At 38.5% G+C, this 16886-nt stretch overlaps 1 protein-coding gene across 2 annotated transcripts in view; it reads left to right on the top strand.

Annotated features, from left to right (window-relative positions):
* The first annotated feature begins 217 nt into the window (after positions 1–217).
* Positions 218–16886, top strand: part of LOC117993605 (disintegrin and metalloproteinase domain-containing protein 12-like) — a 75188-nt gene continuing 58519 nt past the window's right edge. For both annotated transcript variants that reach the window (XM_069506817.1, XM_034981404.2), the window contains exon 1: positions 218–485. In XM_069506817.1, the coding sequence (XP_069362918.1) occupies positions 386–485 (100 nt within the window). In that variant the 5' untranslated portion in view covers positions 218–385. The remainder of the gene's footprint in view (positions 486–16886) is intronic.

The raw sequence follows: 16886 nt of genomic DNA, 5'->3' as shown, positions 1-16886 counted from the left end.
GACACTTGACGGCAACGTTATTTCCGGTTTTCGCCACGCGCCAAGATAGCCTTGTCGCTTCATCACACTGTACTTGGATGAATGATTAGGTAGGTACTATCTAGTAGATAATCTATGGTACTATCTCTATGCATACCGGTACTGTCAGCATAGCTGTCAGGCAGCACTTGTCAAATCTGTCAATGTCAAAAGGTAAAATGTCAAAAAAAAACTTTTATTTCTGGTCGGTGCTTCGGTGGATTTCGGTCAGCGGCATGAATTTTGTGTTGCGCCTTGTTGATATAGAAAACAAACTCTAACTAATTATATTAATTTTTAGTTGGCTTAATTCGTGTCCATGTCACAAATGTTAAAGTAGTATTGGTGTGAAATGTTATAAAGAATCATGAATATTAAAATGTTTGTGTGTGGTGATAGTGTGAGTTGGATTGTGCTTTATTTTTTTCTATCGTCCCTGACAAAGGATATCGGAGCCCAACAAATAAGTAAGTCAAAGTCATGTTTAATTCGATTGTTTAGTAGATTGAATATTGTAGTTACTTACTATGTTCAAAATATAATATTCAGAAAGATATCGTGGAAAAACTGTAAATAGGTCAGAAGTTATGATCAGTTTTTGGGTGGTTACCAATGATAGTTAAGTTGTATTGAAAACCTTGTCTTGAACGAATTCAAATTATGGTTGTAACAAGTCATATGTTTTATTTTTGCTTGATGATTGAGACAAGGGGAATGCACTAAGTACTTATTATAATTTAGTTATAAACTGTTATTAAAAAGTAAGTATTCCTTCGTTCGTTAAAGATGCGTTTGCGCATCTTTTTACTTTCTGCCTACTGCTTGGACCTCGGTCAACAAGTGATAATTAAAAAATATATACACAACTACCCTGCTATATATTCTAAATTTTAATTTTGAAATTTAAAAAAAAAATTATAAGCAGTGTCACTCTGGATGAGGTAAGGATTCTAGTTACACCCTATACACCTAAATCTGGTCTGGCATTTTGAAGTTACGGTGGAATAAATAAACTCACAGACATATATAATATGTATATGAGATACTATGTACATGAACCCTGGAATTATTACACTCCTTTTTTGGCAGTCATGTAAATATACATTTCAGATTGTGCTGAAAATCTTTGCTTGAAATTGATTATCATCAACATCATTATCTCAATCCATCACTGGGCATAAATCTAAATAATTATAAAACGAAAAGGTGACTGACTGACTGACTGACTGACTGATCTATCAAGTATCAACGCACAGCTCGAGCTACTGGATGGATCTGGCTGAAATTTGGTATGCAGACAGCTATTATGATGTAAGCATCCGCTAAGAAAGGATTTTTGAAAATTCAACCCCTAAGGGGTGAAATAGGGGTTTGAAGTTTGTGTAATCCACGCGGACGATGTCGCGAGCATAAGCTAGTCTTCTCATAATTCTAATAGTATTTCTATATTGTACAATACAACCCAGATTTTTTTTTTACTTATAAAAATTTAATTGAATAAAAAATATTTTTATTTATTTACAATAATTCACTGTCTCCTTTTCTCCTTGTAAAGGTCAATGTACATTATTTTCTGTGGTGTACTGTACATACAGTAGCCGGTAAGAAATATTGTACATCAACCTTTAGAATGAGATTTCGGATTTGTAGAGCATTGTTTCTGTCACTCATACCTATGTGACGTTTTGTCGGTCTCAACGACAGAGACAACGATTGTACGATCGTAGGGAACTCTTCGCACTTGAACGGGTTTTTGAGCTGCTGAACTGTGACATAAAGACAAAATGCAAATATGACTGGTAGACTTCGACCTCGGTTCTCTCGTTCGATAAGCATGTTTACTGCATTAAACAGCGTTAATTTCGCGTGCTAAGTAGTGCATAATGAACTGACATGGTAAAAGCGCGGTATCGCCGGACGTCCGGCTGCCGGCGTCCGCCAACGATGACCCTCATTATAATATGTCAGAATAATTGTTATAATTGATAACTTTTATAGTATTAAAACAATTAACTAGGACTACGAGCTAGTGCCATGATAAAAGTCTAGCCTAGTTGTCATCTATATATATATAAGCTATCTCCATTCCAAATTTCAGTTAAATCCGTCCAGTTGTTTTGCGTGAAAGTGTAACAAACACACACACGCACCGACATTCAAACTTCATTGTCATCACCATAAAAACCTATCGGAACCGACCTTTCGGAATTCAGTCCGCTCCTCAACCATCGAACTTTTGAGGCTCAGGCTTATGACGACAGTCAACCCTATATGGATCCACTTGGCAGATAGATGAGGAAGTGTTTAATTTATCAATTTTATTATTATTTATGATAATAACCCTTTGTTGGCGTTTCCTGCATTTGCAAAGCTGTAACTGAAGGCTATTGGCGATACATCGAGCAATAAGTAAATGAGCTTTGTACCGTTTGTTGATCGTATCAGGCGTCGCCTTTTGAAGAGAACCAGCTTGCCCCGGCTTTGCACGGACGACGATTTTTAAGGTTCCGTACCTCAAAAGGAAAAAAAAGATCCTGTCTTACTATCCGTATCAGTTCCTCAGTACCCTGAATTAATTATATTATTAATTATAAATGCGAAAGTGTGTTTGTGTGTTGGTTTGTCCCTCAATCGCGTCGCAACGGTGCAACGGATTGACGTGATTTTTTGCATGGGTATAGATAAAGACCTGGAGAGTGGTATAGGCTATCCCGGAAAATCAAAGAGTGACCGCGGGATTTTTAAAAAACCTAATTCCACGCGGACGAAGTCGCGGGCATCAGCTAGTGTTTTATATTCGCACAGCACCGTCCATGCATCGTCAAAGTTAAGCGCGCCAGTTTCCTTTAGTTGGTCTGACCACGGATAAGAGATCTTGCTTCGGGTCTCTTTGCCTTACCATACGTATATATTTTTATATAAAGAAAAATATATTTTTACAGCTATACATGCAGGTACAGTACGCGGCCGAAAGTAGTGTACATCGACCGTTAGAAGGAGATAGCGAATTTGTAGAGCGTTGTCCCTATCGTTGAGACCGACAAAACGTCATATAGGTATAAGTGATAGAGACAACGCTCTACAAAGCCGAAATGTCATTCTAAAGGCGGATGTACATTACTTTCGGCCGCGTACTGTAGATACGGCTTTATGCTATCGTTGTTTCTACTATAGATGGGAATCTTATGGTGAGATCTATAGGGCGCACTTTCACTTTGCTCAGATTTAAGACAGTGTTAAAACGAGACAGAGCTTATATCTCACATACTGTCTCGTTTTAACTCAATCTTAAGTCTGAGCAAAGTCAAAGTGCGCTCTATAGAGCTCAGACTTGGATTCACAGTTACGTACAAGTTCATAGATTTAAATCAATCACCAAGTGACACTAAAGTTGGGACGGTAGCCAGCCGTTAGTTTGATTTCAATGCGGATCACGCGGTCTTCGATTCCGCAGAACCTTAGCGGCTTGAAACGTTGGCGGTTCAATTAGCATATTGTATTGAATGACTGAGTGAGTCAGTACATCCGGCCGTCGGAAATCGATCTAATCGGCTGTGATTCACGAGAATCGTACACATCAAGGATACTGACTGAAGAGTCAATAGTTTAAGGATTGATAGAACTTAATATTTTCTAAGAAGGTATTTAATAAAATCGATATTTGACTCTTTTTTTATTATTATTTTATTTAGTTATTCAGATACAAGTTAGCCCTTGACTGCAATCTCACCTGATGGTAAGTGACGATGCAGTCTAAGGTGGGAGCGGGCTAATCTGGAAGGAGTATGGCAGTTTTTATTAAACCCATACACCTTTGGTTTCTACACAGCATCGTACCGGAACGCTAAATCGCTTGGCGGCACGGCTTTGCCGGTAGGGTGGTAACCAGCCACGGCCGAGGCCTCCCACCAGACCAAAACATACTACGTCACGTACTAGGTACGTTACGATACGACGTCAACTACCTTCAATAAATTAATTAATTATCTTAAATCAGTAGGCGATGGAGAGAGCTATGCTTGGAGTTTCTCTACGTGATCAAATCAGAAATGAGGAGATCCGTAGGAGAACTAGAGTAACCGACATAGCTCAATGGATTGCGAAGCTGAAGTGGCAATGGGCAGGGCACATAGTTCGTACAACCGATAGACGTTGGGGTCCCAAGGTGCTGGAATGGCGACCTCGTACCGGAAGACGCAGTGTTGGAAGACCCCCACTGGGTGGACGGACGACATCAGACGAGTCACAGGGAGCCGCTGGATTCAGGCGGCGCAAGACTGGTGTGTGGAAGTCCCTACAAGAGACCTATGTCTAGCAGTGGACGTCTATCGGTTGATAATGATGATGATCTTAGATCAATCCCAAAATTCATATTAATGTTTAAAAATAACCTAACAATATGATATGACTGTTACTTATTTTAAGTAGAGTGGTTAATATACAGTTGAGGAGGTTGCATTCCGGAGATGGACATTGGACACTTTTATCCTTTTTATCAGCAAGCGCAGTGTGGGACGACCTCTAACCCGCTGGACTGACGACCTTAAGAAGATAGGGGGAAGTGGGTGGATGAGGAAGGCGGAGGATCGTGCGTGGTGGCGTGCTCTTGGGAAGGCCTATGTCCAGCAGTGGACGCAAATAGGCTGATTGATTGATTGATTGATCCTTGAAAATCAAACAATTATTCAGACGAAGTTGCGCACATCATTTTTTTTTTCCTACCATAAAGCACCATTATAAAATGGCAGCTTTATTTCTACTACCTACTAGCCTATGGGCTAATAAGTAATATTATTCTAGCTTAAACTTCTACTTATGATTAATTTTTAAATCTAATTTACAGTCCAATAACTGTCCTTAGTTTATTCTAACACGTACTTACAGTTCACTATGTTCTTGTGACCTAGAAAATATAGTAGCACAAGTACTATTACACAAACGCTGCACTTATGTACTTTTTAACACTAATTCGAACGGCTTGGTTCTTTTGAGCCTCCTTTTGATAGCCATGTTATCTAGAAGCTTCACAGCCTCCAAATTAACATGATGGCGAAGTCGATGTTGGTGAGCTTCTGCGTACTTTTGAATGATTTTGTTTACGAACTCTATCTTAAGGTCCCTGTGGAGATCGTGATTTCTTACATACCAGGCGCACATCATTGCTAAAGTTTTAATCGCATACAACTGTCGCTCATTGTGAAGTTTATACTTTATTCACAGACGATGGCTATGCAGAACCTATTTGAACACAAATAATCACGCGGTACAATAAAAATGTGTAAACTTGAAGCCAACGCACCCACTTCGTCAACAGCTGTTTATAGATTGGCTATTCTAACTTGATCCCTTTCCCTCGTCGCTCTCTTCACCTTCTAGGGGTCATAAGTAAATGGTGGTGATTTTATTTTTGGACCTGTTTTGTTGGTAGTTATGGGAAAGATGACTTCCCCGCTGCGACATTGCGTTTCCTCCTGATGACGTCATGTCCGATTGTTATTTTGATGTGAACCGTACTGTCACAATTTGACCTTTTTTTTTGGTGTGCTTACTTACGTGAGCAATTTTTAAGCAATTGTTGCTCGGCGACACGTATGAATCAATCTGCAGCAATTATTTCGCTTAACATTGCTGAAATTTTTAGGTATTGCTGGGTATTGCAGTAAATTGCCTCATATTATGGTCAAACCTTAACCATGCGTATGAGGAATGATGACGCAAAACGTTTCGTGTGTGAAGTGATCCTATAAGGGTTCCGTTTTTCCCGCAAAACGCACCGAATTGAGAACCTCCTCCTTTGTGGAAGCCGGTTAAAAAATAAAACAATTGCATAGTAGGGTAGGTACATAAACTGTCACAGTGCTGCGCTCTGTGCGCCTGAGGGCCTCTTGGTAGTCAGAGTACCTCTTGACCTCTCCCGCTTTAGCGCTGTGAGCTACGCGAGCCCTCTCTTATCTATGACGTTCTAGCTGTCCCGGAATATAAAAATACTAGCGACCCGCCTCGGCTTCGCACGGGCAAGCTTATTACAATTTCGTAGGGATCTCTAATTTTTTTGAAAATGAAATATAGGCTGTGTCACTCCACTCGATCAGGAATAATGTAGCTTTCTACTGGTGAAAGCATTTTCAAAATCAATCTAGTAGTTCTAGAGATTGCTTCCTACAAACAAACTTATAACCTTTACCTCTTTATAATAAAGTACTGAGAATAATAACATATCTAAATAATAAATAAAAGGAAAAGGTGACTGACTGACTGACTGACTGATCTATCAACGCACAGCTCAAACTACTGGACGGATCGGGCTGAAATTTGGAATGCAGATAGCTATTATGACGTAGGCATCCGCTAAGAAAGGTTTTTTTTAAAAATTCAACCCCTAAGGGAGTGAAATAGAGGTTTGAAATTTGTGTAGTCCACGCGGACGAAGTCGCGAGCATAAGCTAGTAAACTATAATATATTACATACTAGCTGACCCGCCCCGGCTTCGCTCGGGTGGAATTTAGAGAATAGAGGTGGGGGTTGAATTTCCAAAAATCCTGGAACACGTATTTCTTCATTTGTGACCGAAAACCCAAATACCAATTTTCATGCAAATAATTTGAAAAATGACGTACTTTCGTACAAACTTTCATCCCCTATTTAACCCACTTAGGGGTAGAATTTCGAAAAATCCTTTCTTAGTGAATACCTACTCTTTACAAAGAACACACCCTCAAAATTTCATGTCTCTAAGACCAGCGGTTTAGGCTGTGCGTTGATATATATTATGTCAGTCAGTCACTCAGGACTTTGAATTTTATATATACAGATTATGAAAGTGTAGATTTTTAGCTTGCTGATATAAACATTTTTAAGGTTGGATGGCGCAGAAATTAATAAGAATTTTTTAAATCTATAAACGCGCTCTCCTGTAGAGCTACGAAAATTGAGATACGATGTTTTCCTAGCAGGTGTCGATAAATGTATAAAACTCTATTATTATTTATGGATATCGTTTGTTTGGATAACGCTCGTGTAGGTACCTACTAAAGTTATCGCTGGTTACGGGCTCATTTTAATTAGGTTTCGATAACTATTGTTTAGCTAATTACTTTAAAATGTTTAGAAAATACTAGCGACGAAAAAACCACGACTTCGTCCGCGTGGAATTAGGTTTTTAAAAATCCCGTTGCAACTCTTTGATTTTCAGGGATAAAAAGTAGCCTATGTCACTCTCTAGGTCTTTATCTATACCCATGCAAAAAATCACGTCAATCTGTTGCACCGTTGCGACGTGATTGACGGACAAACCAACAAACAAACACACTTTCGCATTTATAATAAGGGTACTGAATACTGATGTATGTCAGTATAATATTATTGTTTAAGTGCTTTGACCTGCGAATCGAGTGCCAGTAGTTAGTACTTTCTTGTGACGCAAAGCAATATGAACTCTATTTGTGGTGGTTTATGGAATATGTTTGTCTGTCTAATGTAGTGATAAAATCAGGAACGCACATGCGAAAAGTTTATGCGGTTATTGTGCTTATCTTGCGGTTTTTTAAACTATCACTGAGGTTTTTATGTAGTGCGAATTTATGTTGCAACTTGCAGTATTTGAAATGTTTTTTTCCGAAAACTAAATTAACTACATCACAAAAAAAACTAAAATGTGCTTCAATTTTCAAAGTAAGATAACTATACCAAGTATTATGAAAGGGCTTTACCAGTAAATTCTAAAACATATTTTTATTTATTTTATGCATTTAATTTTAATAGTTTTTGATTTACCGTGCCAAATTTCGAAAATAATACCCCCGAGTACGGAACCTTCGGTGTGCAATCTGAATCGCACTTGGCCGGTTTTTTAGTTTTTTTACGGGCCAGCCTTGGATCTCCAGTCTCGCTCAAGGAAGCCCTCGACAACCTGGGTGGCCCGGAGCCGGCTTGGATGGCTGAAGTGAGGACTCCGGCGGGGAAGGGCACGCAACTAGACGGATCGAAATATAAGGCTAGGCATTGAAATATTAGTCTGCCTGCCCAGAAACAAAGAAATTGACCGCTGGCGCTAACTAGGGCGGCTCTTTCTATGTAGATGAGGTAGGTACCAGGCGAGCATAATTCGCAAGCGATGGTGTCACGGGCCGGGCGAATATTTACGGCCCTTTTCACTCCGCCCACGCCGTTCTAATTACTGATGGATATTGATTCCATTTCCCATGAATTAATTGATACTTATCACGATAACAGACATGGATAGCTATGATAGCCTAGTGCTTAAGACGTCGGCCTTCTATTAGAAGGACAGGGTTTCAATCCCGCGTACGTATCTGTAACTTCTTACGAGTATGTGCATAAATATCCTGGCCTAAGAGCCAGTGCGTGCCAACCTTCCTTTATTGTATAAAAGCTGAAAGTTTCTCTGCGTATTGTCCCCAACACTGGGAGAAACGTTTGTTAGGATCATGGTGGCTTTGGGAGATGTGTAAAAAATCTAACGTCAAAGTATAAAGTCATTTTTTTCCTTTACTTGTGCTATAAGACCTACCTACCTGCCAAATTTCATGATCCTAGGTCACTGGGAAGTAACCCTACAAGTTTTCTTGACAGACACGACAGACAAACAGACAACGAAGTGATCCTATCATCATCATCATGATCAACCTATCGCCGGCTCACTACAGAGCACGGGTCTCCTCTCAGAGCGAAAAGGGTTTTGGCCATAGTCTACCACGCTGGCCACGTGCGGATTGGTAGACCTCACACACCTTTGAGAACATTATGGAGAACTCGCAGGTATGCAGGTTTCCTCACGATGTTTTCCTTCACCGTTAAAGCAAGTGATATTTAATTACTTAGAACGCACATAACTCCGAAAAGTTAGAGGTGTGCCCGGGATCGAACCCCCGACCTCCGATTAGAAGGCGGACGTCCTAACCACTAGGCTATCACAGCTTCCTGTGATCCTATATAAGGGTTCCTTTTTCCTTTTGAGGTACGGAACCCTACAAACCAGCCACATTGTCTTTGGCTTAACGCCAGATCGCTTATCATTCCGCGGTTGCCAGTGAATTTTCATTGGCATCATCAAATTAAACATTGCACGGGTTCAGTGTTCTCGAGATTTTCGCGGGACTAACAAATAAACATTCGGATTTGTATTTAATGTTACCGGCAATGTCTTAATTCAGACCTCGTATAGTACATTACAGTCCAGGCCTGAAATAAAGCGATTACTGGCCGAGTATTATTGGAAGGCCGAGGCAAAGCAGAGGACTTCTCAATCTCAAGTGATTTTGAAAGAACGAGGCCGCGCCGCGCCGGCCGAGTCCTTTTATGTTTTAAACTAAACTAGGTTGATAGCTCTAAACTTAAAAAAAAACCGGCCAAGTGCGAGTCAGACTCGCGCACCGAGGGTTCCGTATTACAGTCGTATTTTTCGACATTTTGCACGATAAATCAAAAACTATTATGCATAAAAATAAATAAATTTCTGGTTTAGAATGTACAAGTAAAGCTCTTTCTATGATACCCCACTTGGTATAGTAATCTTACGTTGAAAGTTGAAAATAGCAATATTTTATCATGACCACAATTTAATTTTTTTTGTGTGATGTAACCACAAATCCATGTTTTTCAGATTTTCCCCGAATGTCTGATATAAGACCTACCTACCTGCCAAATTTCATGATCCTAGGTCAACGGGAAGTACCCCGTAGGTTTCTTGACAGACAGACAACAAAGTGATCCTATAAGGGTTCCGTTTTTCCTTTTGAGGTACGGAACCCTAAAAACTGACAAACTGTGTCTGCCCTTTTCATATTGCATTAGTAAGAAGAGGATGCGAATGCTCTAAAATTTAGTTGTGCTCAGAATCAGTAGGTACCATTGTGGCTAATTCCATTGTACACAATCTCTAAACTAAACTAAAATGACACTTCTAAATCTATTGCTATCCCTTTCATAATGTTGCTTGCGGAAAAGGATGGCACTAAATTTAGACCTGTTAATTTAGTTTAGTTTAGAGATTGTGTACAAGAGAATCGGCCCCTTATCTAGTTAAAATAACAAATCTGTGGTTTGATGTGGACGAGACGATAAAAAAAAACGCAAAGCGAGATTTCCCAATGCAAACTATATTTTACTAAAGGTTAAGTTAACATAATAAAATGACCCTTCTGTTCTTTAATACTCATAATTAACTGCTTACTGCAGAAATAAGGTTTCTGGTCCAAGCCATGGGCGTGGTGAAACGACGAGAGGTTAATGAGACAAATTATAGCGAGGTCAGACCTTTCTTTTTCTTGCGCGTACCTTATTTAGGTCAGTTTGTGGAGCGTTAAAAATAACTGCCTTTGTTAACGAAGAGATTTCATTTTACCTAAAACTTAGAATCATCATCATCATTATTAACCGATAGACGTCCACAGCTCGACAAAGGTCTCTTGTAGGGATTTGCGACGACTCGACACGACACGACACGACACGACTCGTCTGATGTCGTCCGTCCACCTACTCCCCCAGTAGGTGGACGGACGACATCAGACGACGTCTTCCAACGCTGCGTCTTCCGGTGCGAAGTCGCCATTCCATCACCTTGGGACCCCAATGTCTATCGCTTTTACGACATATGTGCGCTGTGTGTAACTTATCGCCACCCAAAAAGTCTATAGCAAAGAGCTTTTGTCTACTGTGGTTGTTAAAAATGTCATTATATGAAGTGATATTTAATAAAGTAGCACATAACTAGTAATAGTAACTAGTATGTTAAAATTGCCGTCTCGTGAGCGCCGGAGCCACGTAACGGCTATTTTAATGCTCTGGCTGTCTATTGTTTTGTGCAAGTTTTATTAACACCTCTTTAATTTTTATGGGCGCCTGGTAGATACTTTGACTTTACAGTGATTCATGATCACAGAACTAACTATATTCGAATAACATGGAGAAGAAGGTAGGGTCTGTCTCCGCGACTTCGTCCGCGTGCACTACGCAAATTTCAATAGGTGTAACCCAATAGGGGTAGGTTTTGCTTTTGAGGTACGGAACCCTAAAAACCCAAAACTTTTTATTTTGCCAGTCATCATTCACAGTTATGTGATTAGTAATAGAAATGGTCAAAACTCAAGACCCTCACCAATGATAAATAAATAATAATACAACTCGGAGAGAGACAGAGAGAGAAGACATAATAAATTAGTAACACATATTTTTTGTTTTTCGTAACCTAATTAAATAAGATTTTAAAAGGCAAAGTCACGGTCAACCGCTAATATTACTGGCATTGACACCAACTTAGCTTTGCAAATAAGTGAAACACACATTCTATTATGGTTGTGTAGTGAATAGTTAGCATTATCGTGCGTACGATTGGCGCATAAGATGTATCAATGTCAAACATACTAGATTTTTACGATTTATAAAACGGCGTTTGAGTATTGACCTTACTTTGTTTAATTTAAAAAATGACGACTTACATATCAAAGAAAAAGCGACATAACTCAAAATAAACTTCTCATATATACATAGTTATGTAATCGAAGTCGCGGGCATCAGCTAGTAATATGTAAATAAAAAACGCACTGAATTGAGAACCTCATTATTTTTGAAAGTCGGTTAAAAATAACGATCAATAAAATAACATAACTCAAATATTAAAAAAAATTTCAGTAACAAGAAAATTTATTGTTGAGTATAAATAGTTATTTACCTTAATTAAAAGTTTTATTTGCTTATTTATTAATGAAGAACGCGATGCATATTTTGAGCTACGAGAAATAACTGGTTTAACCGTAAAAGATTCCGATTTCGCCATTTGTATAATGTTGTTTTTGTTTTGCATACTTATTTAGAACGTAGAATGAAATATTTACATGCCTACTTGGTAACGATTTTCAACATTTTGAAAGAAATTATTTAAGTAAGTACAGTAACTTAACATAATATGTAAGTACTTAAGAAAGTAGTTATCTGAAATCCCGAGTTTGAGAATTTAAGTTCAATTTTTCCCCAAAAAGCAGTTAGAGCTTCTTTATGGCTCGACGTTTTATATGAAGACTAGCTTATGCTTGCGACTTCGTCCGCGTGGTCTACACAAATTTCAACCCCCTATTTCACCCCCTCAGGGGTTGAATTTTCAAAAATCCTTTCTTAGTCCAGTAGTTTGAGCTGTGCGTTGATATGTCACTTAGTCAGTCAGTCACCTTTTCCTTTTATATATTTAGACTAGTCTACAATGAATGATCCCTAAACATACAGACGTTTGTCTATACTTCTTTACTAATATTATAAACAAGAAAGATTCTCTGAAACTACTGAACCTATTTTAATAATTCTTTCACCGTTAGAAAGCTACGTTATTCAGAACTGACATAGGCTATAAATTACATATTATGTACCATGGACGAAGTCGTGGGGAAAGGTTAGTTTTATATATTCCGTCGTCGCTACTACAATCAGTACTCTTATTATAAATGCGATGATTTTTTGCATGGGTATAGATAAAGACCTGGAGAGTGACATAGGCTACTCTTTATCCCGAAAAATCAAAGAGTTCCCACGGAATTTTTAAAATACCTAATTTCACGCGAAGTCGCGGGCATCAGCTAGTAATTTAATAAACTTGTTTTACGTCTCCATTTTTTGTGTAGGCGTGTGTTTACACTTTTACGCGTGTCGGCAGTTTTATGTTACCTTAAAGGTTGAACTGAACACATTAGCAGATAATTAACCCATTTTTATTTAAATGATAGCTGTTGCGTAAAAGTGCCGCTAAAGTGCTACCATTTCGTTTTGTTACCATAAAATCTTTGATTAGGTACTTACTCGGGTAGACAGATGGCAGTTTTGCATGTTTTATTATTGATACGATGGATACGACGATACTACCTATGGAGTTTAGTCAGTGGTGACAATTGGGTAAATTCAGTTGTACTCAATCTAGCTATTCTTGTATTGATATTGTGAAAGAGATAGCGCTGGTTTTAGAAATGTCATGAGGTTAATTTGGTTTTTGTAACATGATTATTTTGAGAAGACAATATAATATTAAATGATGTTCTAAAATATAACATAAATAAATAAATAAATAAATAATCATTTAACCAAACCAAAATATGTTTATCTTTATTTTATATTATTATGTATGTGGATACACTCGAGTTAAATATATGATTTTTAAGCACATATCTGAATTCATTTATTTGAGTCTGGGGCGCAAATTTTTAATTTATAGCCCCAGTAGCTATTTATCAAATTATAAAATATGTGTAAATGTAAATATATGTATATAGGTGGGTGCGTGTTGTCATTTTATTTCTGTTATACAAAGTGCAGTTTTGTTCTGCGCGAGATGCTCAGACGCACTACGCGCTTCCAAATATAGTTTTCGACATCTCGAAGACGTTTTAATTTTAGAACATTGTCTTGTTGTTTTGACTCATGTTTTTAAAAATTGGATGAAATGTTCCTACACTGTAGCCTATTTGGGCAATCCAATAATACACTTGGTGAACTCTACAACTCGACTCAAACGTTGAATAAACGTTCATTGTCCACGGATTCTTGTGAAAAAAAAACGAGCATTCTTTCCGGATTGTTCGCTCAATTGAACTAGCAGTCCAGGAACGCAATAGACGGCAACGCAGTTTTTCTTATGAAAAGCACAGTATTTATAGATCAGATAAATAACAGTAACATACAAAAGTGTCGCAACTCAAAATAATACTTTTTTGAATAAGCAAAAAGTTTGGTTTGGGGACAGTTTTTTCTACCACAAAAATTGTTTTTAGAGAACTACTAAAATTGAGATATTTGATTTCCGCGCATTGTTTCACAGATTAGCTCTTAGAATAGGTTCCTAGGCTACATAAAGAGTAGATAATGGTCGATAAAACACACCTGCCTTTGTGCAACGAATGAAAGGCGACCTACTTACAAGTTACAACGTATCGAAACTATTGAACTATGCAATATGCACTCAATCAATCCTACAATTGGCGATGTACCACTCTTGTACAGTCATCATCATCATCATCATCATCAACCGATAGACGTCCACTGCTGGACATAGGTCTCTTGTAGGGACTTCCACACGCCACGGTCTTGCGTCGCCTGAATCCAGCGGCTACCTGCGACTCGTCTGATGTCGTACGTCCACCTAATGGGGGGTCTTCCAACACTGCGTCTTCCAACCCAACGTCTATCGGTTTTACAAACTATGTGCCCTGCCCATTGCCACTTCAGCTTCAGTTGAGCTATGTCGGTTACTCTAGTTCTCCTACGGATCTCCTCATTTCTGATTTGATCACGCAGATCGCGTATAATACGCGGTAGAAAATAATGTACATCGGCATTTAGAATCACATTTCGGCTTTGTAAAGCGTTGTCTCTGTCACTCATACCTATATGCCGTTTTGTCGGTCTCAACGACAGAGACAATGCTCTACAAATATATTTTGAATAAATGGCTTTGATTTTAACTTTGTTAAGATAATCCTCCACCATTATGTCATTAATCGAAGGGTCACCGACCCTCAGCAATGAGGATTACGAGTTACGACGCAGTAGGTACGTTAGCAAAACCCGTAGAAGCAAACGACGATTGTACTAAGATGACATAAACGGAAGGAAGGTGGGCGTAGCTCATTGTTACAATTACACACAAATTGCCACGACCTCTATTCACTTCTATAGTTAACTATTAGGCGGAAACAAACTATCGGACGTGTCCGAAGCCGCGACAAATACGGTCACAGTCGTTTTGGGACGCGGTTTGCCAACCGCCCGAAGCAGTTGCAACTGCTTGAGCGGTTCATGTATGCACGTACGTCAAAGTCTGTAGTTCAATATGCAGTCGCAGCTTGAAGCAGTCCATCTTGACTGCTTCAAGTTGTTCGTATATGGCTGGTCTTAGACGTTTGATAAAAAGTTACTGATTTGACTAGTTGTCAAATAGCGTATTGGCATCGGATCATTCATCCAAGGTAAAGAGCCTGTCGCTAGGACATGAATTCTAACTTTTTGTGCATATTTCCGCGAAGTCTACTTGACAGAAGATAACCACTGAATAAATAATACCGGACAGCTAGCTGGTAGACATAACTAGAGTAATAATAACAGTTCTTACGCTCTACAAGTCCAAAGATATACGGCACTGAAGTAGCTCTAGCTGCTAGGTCTTAATGACGCGTAACACTATATTTAGCGAGTTTGCTGGGACAGTCCGATTATTATTTTTATTCATCACTAGCTGCGCCGGCGAACTTTGTACCGCCTAACAGTCGATTCTTTTTCAGGATTTTTTTCAATTTTTCTCTCCGTAAGAACCAACCTCGTACTTCAAGGAATATTATAAAAAAAGAATTAGCGAAATCGGTTCAGCTGTTCTAGAGATTTGCGATCAGCAACACATTTAGCGATTCATTTTTATATAATATAGAGATGTTAGCGTTAAAACTATCGTGAGTGATTTTCCGGCTATACTCGCGCACCGAGGGTTCCGTAATCGGGTATTTTTTTCGTCATTTTGCATGATAAATCAAAACCTTTTATATATATATATATAAAAATTAGAATGTACGTATGTGTTGGTATAGTTATCTTACTTTGAAAATTGAAAATACTAATTATTTGTTCATTAACATTATTTTAATTTTTTTGTGTGATGTAACCACAAATTCATGGTTTTCGGATTTATTCCTTTACTTGTGCTATGAGACCTACCTACCTGGCAAATTTCATGATTCTAGGTCAACGGGAAGTACCCTATAGGTTTTCTTGCCAGACAACAAAGTGATCCTATAAGGGTTCCTTTTTTCCTTTTGAGGTACGAAACCCTAAAAATGATGTCGTTTCAAACGGTTTTGACGTTGGAATCCTGTTTTGTGTAACTTTTATTTAGCCTCCTTATGGCGACTCTACGCTCAACAGGTGGACGGCGATATCATAAATAGTTTCCCATGTTGCTTCACAGTTACGCGAGACATCGACTAGTTATCGAGAACGGGTTGACCGTATCGAATGTGTCTCTCGTATCGATATCGAGGTCCTTGCTAATTAACTGCAGCAGCGACTTCCTTAATCACGTTAACTTATGTGCTCATACGCCATGCTTCACATACCTACATGGAATTTAATGAAGTTTATAAAACTTTATAAATACTATCTGTCCCGGCTTACTCACGTGTGTGTTTATAAAACTTAGATAAAGTTAAGTTTTGAAAACTAACATTCAACCAATGAATCAGACCAGCTAGGTGATTCTCTAACTCAGTGTCTCTTACACTAAATGATAGCCACCGAGTTTGTTTAGTTCTACATTGCTGCTTCACTAGGTAGGTAATATTAAAATATTGTTTCGTAGAAAACGGATTTAAAAATGAGCTTCGTGCCTATCATTCAGTGTTAGAAACTGAGTTAGCGAATCACCCGGCTGGGCGCGATTGGAACCCTCGTAGCTTTAATTTTAAGTTAGCGTAAATTATGTAGTTTGATTTTAATTTAGTTTGTAACGATGGGGCTGGCATATATTATGTAGATCATCTCTAAAAGCCCCTTACAAAATGTCAGATAAAAAAAAGTTCGCGTAATAATAATTATCACCACTATATCTTACAAATTACAACAAGCGACTATCAAAAAGAGTAATTTATTACCTATTTTTGAATAAATTATTTGAATTTTGAATAATTAAGAAGACAGAGCCTGTCTAGCGAGCTGTTGAGAGTGAAAACTAACGGGAAATATTTAAAAAAAAACGCTCGAATATTCCCCGATTCAGCTTGTCGTATAGCATAACTTGGCTGGTGTTTAAAAAGTCGCCACTTGGTTAGTTAATAGTACGTGACAGTTCGAGATGACAATCGGGGTATGAGGCGGGGGACACCCC

This window comes from Maniola hyperantus, chromosome 24 (genome assembly GCF_902806685.2).
Source record: "Maniola hyperantus chromosome 24, iAphHyp1.2, whole genome shotgun sequence".
In the NCBI taxonomy this organism is placed as follows: Eukaryota; Metazoa; Arthropoda; class Insecta; order Lepidoptera; family Nymphalidae; genus Maniola; species Maniola hyperantus.
This window is presented reverse-complemented; position numbering and strand designations above follow the sequence as displayed.